The 8,006-nt window shown below is 40.3% G+C and overlaps 2 protein-coding genes across 2 annotated transcripts; one reads left to right on the plus strand and one right to left on the minus strand.

The window, feature by feature from the left end:
* Window positions 1-5,544: 5,544 nt before the first annotated feature.
* On the plus strand, window positions 5,545-6,968 carry SARC_07504 (hypothetical protein). Its single transcript, XM_014298558.1, has one exon. It carries the CDS (start codon window positions 5,719-5,721, stop codon window positions 6,589-6,591), a length of 873 nt encoding a protein of 290 aa, XP_014154033.1. The 5' UTR covers window positions 5,545-5,718; the 3' UTR covers window positions 6,592-6,968.
* A 410-nt stretch (window positions 6,969-7,378) lies between these two features.
* Window positions 7,379-7,567, minus strand: SARC_07505 (hypothetical protein; the record flags this gene model as incomplete). Its single annotated transcript, XM_014298559.1, has 1 exon — window positions 7,379-7,567. A coding segment is annotated over one exon (189 nt), but the record flags the coding sequence as incomplete, so codon positions are not given.
* Window positions 7,568-8,006: the final 439 nt, after the last annotated feature.

Below are 8,006 nucleotides of genomic sequence, written 5' to 3' on the forward strand. Positions count from 1 at the left end.
TTCGTTCTCCATATAATGTCTTTAAATTCAGAACGATCAAGAGGGGCATTAGAGTCATGTCTGCTTGCGAGTATAATATCTGTAGTCGGAATACGACTTGTGCCTATTTTAAGCGCACTAGAACCATCGGGGTTATTTACCTCGTACGTTCCACTTTTAGTGTCTGCTACAGAGATTATGTATGGACCTATCCATTTAGATGTTAATACAGTAGTATCGGAATTACGTTGACGGATGTTAAATCTGTCACCAACCTGATACTCGGCTATCTTCTTGGTAGTTTTCTAACGCTTTTGCCTTTTTAATAAGGCTATATTGCGTTTTTCTCGCAAGCAAGGATATACAACGTTATAAATACGTTGGACCTTCTCTAACCATGGTAACTCATGGTGATCGGGTTCGTCCTTGTTAAAAGGGATTTGTAACTCACTATATCTGCCACGAAAATAGTGAGCGGGTGTAGTTCCTGTAACCGGATCAGCACACTCGTTCATTTGTGTTTGTACCCACTTAAGGTGGTACGGCCAATAATCCACATCATGCGCTAATGCAGTACGCAAGAAGAACTTAAGTCTTCTATGGCGCGTTTCATTCGCGCCTTGCGTTTGCGGCTTATATGGCACTCCTCTCTTATGGCATATGCCTGATACGAGTACTAGCGATTCCATAACGTCATCGCAGAACTCACTACCGTTATCAGTGCACATAATACCCGGCCACCCGTGGTCAGCAAAGACTGGGCAACATAATTCTGCCACGGTCTGCGTATTCTTATCATTTAATGGATAGAGCAAGTTAAACCGTGACGCCACATCAAAGAAGTGGCATACGTAACGGTAGCCTGTGTGCTCGGACGTGGGCAGGTCAACCAGATCAATGATGACCCTGCGCCATGGAACATCTTCAGTCTCACTCTTAAGCGGTGCGAAACCATAGCGCTTGATCTGATTGAGATCACAGTTCACAGTCTGTGCATGACTGATATACTCTGTCAACTAAAGTTGCCAGCTTAGGGTGCGTGATCCCATGTCGCTTAACATCTTTGAGTGCTTCTACTACGTTCTGGTGCTTCAGCTTATGATGTTGCTTCAGCCTTCTTCCCTACTGTAGCTGCCTTCACTGCGGGCACTCCTTTCTTCTTCTTAGCATCCTCATCCTCACTGTCGCTACTTTCGCTGTTATCACTGCTGTCACTGTCACTAGCGACTTCCTCGTCAGTCTCACTTTCGCTCTGTTCGTCCTCAAAAGGCACCTCAGTAAATGGATCCCGTTCTGGGAGCACTTTCTTTGCTCCAGCTTTCGCCGCAACATGCCGAGCACCATAGTTTTAAATCTCACGAAGATGCGAAATAACCTTTTCAGGCTTGGATCCCCACCCTCCTATTGCCTTCGCAAAATCTGCCTGGGTTCCGCTCACTTCAAATGGGTCCTTAAAAGCTAGATACAATGCTGCAGCCGCGATGTACAGACTTTTCGTCTCAATAACAATCTTGCTGATATAGACCTCTAGTTCCAACTTCGTCTCCGGTGTAACATCCTTCAAAAGAGCCATCGCTGGGCGGGACCCTCTTTTCTTCGCCTCGAGCTCATAGGCCTTAGTACCCCTGAGATCTGAATTACATGACTAACCAAGAGGCGGCGAGGCTTGGACTCCTTGGAGCCATACCACTTGGACTGTCTGATTGGTGTCAGATGACCAGATCAGGTGAGAAGAGGTCTTGTTTTGGCTAACTCAATATTGACATTTAATATGAATTCGGAAAATATACGTGGCACATATAATTTTTAATTAAATCTTGCACTATTTCAGTGCACAACTTGCACGTATCATAGCCTTCTATAAAAGCACCATGTGACTCGAACATGATTTTTTTTTATACTTAAGAAATAAAATACACCGTGAAATTTGAATTATAGAAGGCATATGATTTAAAAAAAACTTGTGTAGTGTCTAGTGTGTACCGTGTAGCGTGTATGCTGAAGCTATTATTTTAGTCATCTGAATGCAGGCTTGTCTCTGAATCCATATCGTAGCTGAACTTCTGAACACACTTTTTTATGGAAATAAAAAATAAAACCGAAGCCCGAACTTCCCGAAGAATATCTGAAGCAGATCTCGCGGCCTAAAGGGCCGACGACCCCCGCCCCACGTCTACACTATTTTTAAGTCCACGCCTTCAAGAAACAGGGGAGGGGAAACAAACAAAAACAAAAATCAAATCGACTATTTTTATTAAAAAAAGTTTTCCGACTTTTGGGCTTCGGCACGTGAGTGTGTAGCAGTGGCGCTGTTTCATAGCCTTATGTTTATATAATTTAGAAGGCTATGCCTGTTTTTTGGTGGTTTTTATATTTACAAAACATGAAAGAAAAAAAAAATGAGAGCTGTCCACAATCCACATCATGACCACATGGGATTTTGGCACATGCTAAATTGTCCAACTTTTTTTGTGTTAGAATAAATACCTTCTTGTATCAATTGCCTTTCAAATATAAAATGAAACTTTTTATTCTCTTTTGATATTTTTTAACAAAAAAATGTTTAAAAATATTTGCCTTTTTCAAAAAAGAGCCATATGTAGTCCTTTTTTTATTAAAAACAAATGAGACACACAAGTTGTTTTTTAAAAATGGCTTTTTAAATTGGCACACCAGACAACAGGGTCTAAAAGTCCCGGATGCTGGAGTCCTGGACAGAGGACTGTGCCACTGCGGAGTGTGGAGTGTGGACACCTATTTTACATTGCTACCAAACTCATGACTCATGAGTCACCTCACTGACACTTACCTGGAGGCTGGTCATCAACTCATCATATTTATATTTTTTAGAAAACAAAATAGGAATCAAAGTTGGTCGAAACTTGGAAGCCTTGAAAGTTAAAACTGAAAGTTGGATAAACAGTGTAAACATGTGGTTTTTACCTTCTCAAATATTTACTCAGAAAGCCTGTTAGGTATTTTTTAATATTAAAATAATATACAAAATAAATACAAACTCCCAGTCTCCCTGCTCCCACACGCTCGCAGTAGTATTTATTTATTTAAAAATACAGTAAACGCACCGACGCGTACTTGAGTCGTAAAGTCGAGGTGTAACAGTTTAAAGTTCACACATCACACTTCACACTTCACACTTCACACTTCACACTTCACACTTCACAGTTCACAGTTCACAGTTCACAGTTCACAGTTCACAGTTCACAGTTCACACTTGACAGTATTTACAAGCTTTTAACTGATCACCAAATCAGTGTGAGTAGTTGAGCACACACTCGAAATCCCCTTTTCTGCGTTTCTGCGAGCCTGCGGCCTTGCGCCCTTAACGACTCAGCCCTGGGGCCCTAGTGTCCTGGCTGCTTGAGCCTAATCTTATAACGTATAACGTTCCTACGTTTAAATTCTACCCGAATATTACTATAGTTCGGTCCAGCATACATGAGAATGTGGTAAATTTTACTAGATTTAACATGTCGTCAAGATTTGCCCTTAAATATACTCGCTCGTTCTTTAATCTATACAGAATGATGTGGCCAAGTATATAGTAGTAGATGCACTATGTAGGTCGCGCTAGTCGTTTTTTAGGCCAATATTGTATTATGTACGTTCCGACGTTACCAGATAAACGTTAATCTATGATCGTAAACCCCATATGGCGGAACGTTGAGGTAATAGGCTGCGTAGTAAGGCCGGGCGGCCCGGGCCCCAGGCCGTTTGGCACTTCGCCGCTGCAAATTTGCAACTGGAACAGTCAACTAATAATGATGCGAGACTGAGAGTACTGGAGTAAATAATAGAAATTATCACTAATCGGATATTGATTTTTTCTTCTTCAATTTTGGCATTTTTAAAATAAATAAATATTGGTATTCGTTTCATTTTGTTGTTGTTTTTGTTTTTTTTAATACAAAACAATAACTAAAACCTTGTGTATTGTATGTAAGTTTGTAACTTTTTGTTATTGTTTTAAAACAAAATACTCTCGTGTGATGAGAGCGCGACAGGCGGCGACAACCGTGACTCAGTGAGTAATCAGTGACGGACTGATGGATAAGCAACAAATAGATAACAATCGATGTATAAAATATAGAGCATTAAATTTTTATTTTAAAAATAAAAGCCACATTTTTGTGACTGTTACTGACTCACTGTGAGTCTGTGTCTCTGTGATGACTGCAAAGTGCAAACACCACTCAACAGTGTTGACACTGTTGAGTGATGACTGTACAGTGTACTGACTGTAGTAACTGTACACTGACTATTTATACTTTTTTTGTCGTATGTTGATTACTGTTGTCTCACTTCAAAGTCACTTGACTATCTGTTGAGTGTTAACACTTGACTGTTGTCATTTATTTGTCAAATGTTGTGTATTTTTTAACGTGCAGAACTGTAGATACCACGTGGCACGTGCTAGTCCTATTTTATTTTTGACGAGGATTATAATGGCTGCTGGCATGCCCTCATTACTCATATCCCTTTCCTCTCTGGCGAGTCTGGAACTCTGCTGGAGGGTGGACTCTTGGAGTTTGACTCTGAGTCTGAGGAATGGAGTAGAGAGTAGAGAAATGGGGACCTGGCCTCTGGCCTCTGGCGATGCGACGTTCAAAAAAGGCAATTTCTCTGAATACATTTGAATTTGTTTGGATCGAAAATAACGCAAAATTCAGATTTCACCATCAGGAAGGAGCCAACGCCCAACAGCCATAGCAACATTATTTTTTTAATAAAAAGCGCACCATTGCCAGTTGCTATAAGGGCCCAGATCCCAGGTCGGTAGGACCTCATCGTCAAGGCGGCATGTGGTACATGGCCCATTTTTGTAAATAAAGCAATTTTCTATTTGTTTTTATATAAAAAAGCAACACTAATAAATTGCAGCATTTTTATAAATAATTTGATGAACTGTGTTGAGATGGATTGGGGGGTTTTTTTTGGGTTTTTAATTTATCTTAAAACAAACGACAAACATGTCATTTTCTATTTCGAAGTAAATTACATATACACAAAATAAAAAATATGTGTGTGCTGTAAATAAATACATCACAAATTACGTCTGTATGTAGTTGGTCTTGTTGTTTTAAGAAAAATATATAAAAGGAATATATAAAAACAAACAGTCATAGATTTTTTTTAAAATTACAATATATATTCTTTTGGTATACAATCCATATATTCTTGAGAGTAGAAAATACCTTTTGGATTTTTTAATAAAAATATCAAATTTTAATCTGTCTCCGTGCCGAAAGCCATGACTGTGAGAGTGAGAGTCCGACTGCCGACTGTCCGTTGACCGTTGTAAATAAATATCTGAAATTTTGTTTTCTGAGCTCGTTCGTAAACGATTCTGTGATTGTATTGGAGTTTTAAAATAAAATACTTCGATATATTGTAACTAAGAATATGGGACAGACAAGCCAAGAGGATCCACGACGTCTACGAGAGTCCACAACTCCACGACTGATCATCATTTTTGTTTCAAATTAGAAGGCTATGGTTTTTCTTGTTCTAAAACGGTATGTTTTGCACAGCACAGGCCACAGCACAGGCTGCACAGCACAAAACAAGCGGCCAGGTGCAGTTTCTTTAGTTCTTTGCTGTAGATATGCAGTGTATTTTGCATTTAGGAGATTCAAGAGAAAGCCATCAAAAATTCAAAATACTATAAATTGAGGTGCTGTGAAGTCATTTTCTAACCCTGACACAAACTTGTACTCCAATATGATGTCCATAAAAGCTTCCGTTTTACTACTAGCACTTGCTTGCAACACAAATGCAAAGGCACTCTCGAAACGTGGCTACAGATCTTCTACAGAAGCCATCTGCAACCGTGCATGGTCCAATAGTGGTTCAAGCGGAAAGACTGACTGTACAGGAGCTGATTGGATTTTCTCTTCGGTAGGTGACAGAAGTAGTGCAGTATCAGCTGGATTAAAAAATTCTGCCGTTACATCCATGGCCTACTTGTCGGTAGGCACTGTAAACACAGACTTTCCTGCCGACCCTAGGCTATCTGCCTATACCTGGGAGGAAAACAGTGATTCAAATGGCCAAGGAGGACTTTGGGGGGATCATTGGTTTAACCCAGATGATCTTGTTCCACATATCTTGCCCATAATGAAAGACATCATGGACGACTACAAAGCGCAGGGCTTCAATGCGATCAGCACAGACAATGCCAAACCATCAGACGCAGTAACTGATAATGATTCAGTAGCTGCAAGGCATCGTGCGAATGACCGCATTGACCCACGATATGTCGAGTACATGGCAGGCATCGTAGACTATGCACATTCTATTGGTATGAAAGTGGCGTTGAAGAACCCTTCCTTCTATGTGAACGAACCTAGTATAATACACAAATTCGATGCTTATATTGTAGAATCCCTCTTCAACTGGTACCCGTACGATATTGACAACTACAACGGCAGTCCTAATCTACTTACTGGATCAAAACCTATGTGGATATTCCAATATGAGGGTATCAATGGGTTGAGTAATTCAAAATTGCGAGAACGAATGGTGGAGCAAGGCGTGGAAACGACATACATGGATACCAACAATGGTTGGGTGGAATTCCATGCCACGCAGTAGAAGACGCACCTTAGAACCATAGAACAATTATCGATACTGTCAAAAATCTTTATGTGGATATTATCGCGCGTACTGTGCATAGCAACACCGTTTCCAAGAATTATGGAGTGAATTATGGAGTATGCATGTACCCGCTGGATGGAACGCCATGCGAGAGTATACTCTGACCAATATATGGTTCTTTGTAGTAGTCGACTACGAGGATAACCTGTTTTGGCAACCTTTCCTACAATCTTTGTAGTAGTCGACTACGAGGATAACCTGTTTTGGCAACCTTTCCTACAATCTTTGTAGTAGTCGACTACGAGGATAACCTGTTCTGGCAACCTTTCCTACACTGACTTAATAAATAATCTTTTTTTTTACGTTGCGAACCCTTGAGAATAAATAATATCTCTTGTCAATTCGATATATGCGAAACTCATACATTTACATCTATTAAAAACATGTTGATACTCGTGTCCGCAATGAACGAGCATTCTTAACTCAGCGATATCGTCCACGAACTTTTGAGGTATATATGATGTATATATTCTAATTAGAATTAGCCCACCCCGCTCTACTCTAGCGCAGTTGCTAATGTAACACCCCATTTTACCTAACGGACCCTATGGAGCATCCTACATATACGCCTCTTACAGCAGCATCGCGTGATATACACACAGTCGTCGCCGCGCCAGCTCGCGTCACAAACACAGACAGAGTGTGAAAGGAAGAGAGCAAAAAGTCATGCAAAGCATCAAGGGCAGTAAATACTAGCGTACTAGTAGTATATATAGCATCTAATTTATTTTGCTTGACTTGATGAGTCAGCTGGGAGCCACTTGACAGGATCCTTCGCATAGAAGGGCCAGGGCGGAAGAGTCAACAGGAAGGTGATTGCCGCGCCCACTCCAAAGACGATCATGGACTTTTCGAAGGACTGCTCGTGGTATCCATACAGGACTGCGATGATACCACTGGCCGTGAGGATCACCTGACAAAAGAAATATGATTTTGAATACTTTGAGCTGATGTGATGGTTGTCGACCTCAGCTAAATATCCACAAACGAACCAACAATAAAAAGCTAGCCGAAAACATGCATACGACACAAAGCTTGCGAGCTGTAAGATTTGTATTCGATCAAACGAAGTAACCTACACCCTGAGGGTCATATAGAAGTACCGATGTGATTTTTTTCTACGAATATACATCGATGTCAAATAGGGCACGTTAAAACAAAATTTTTGACAAAACTTTAATCCAAAATAAGGGATTCCCACAAACAAACACATATTATGACAATGTCAATGTTTGTACTATCGAACAAACAAACCCATATTGCACAGTATAAGTATAAGACTCCAATATACTATGACTGTAGACTGGTATCGAGATACACATATAAACAAAAACATACGTAGATTCGTTCAA

The sequence above is a fragment of the Sphaeroforma arctica genome (genome assembly GCF_001186125.1).
Source record: "Sphaeroforma arctica JP610 unplaced genomic scaffold supercont1.600, whole genome shotgun sequence".
Taxonomy (NCBI): domain Eukaryota; class Ichthyosporea; order Ichthyophonida; genus Sphaeroforma; species Sphaeroforma arctica.

What these genes read in the sequence shown, in the direction of transcription:
- SARC_07504 (XM_014298558.1), top strand. Translation starts at nt 5,719, where the DNA reads ATGATGTCCATAAAAGCTTCCGTTTTACTACTAGCACTTGCTTGCAAC.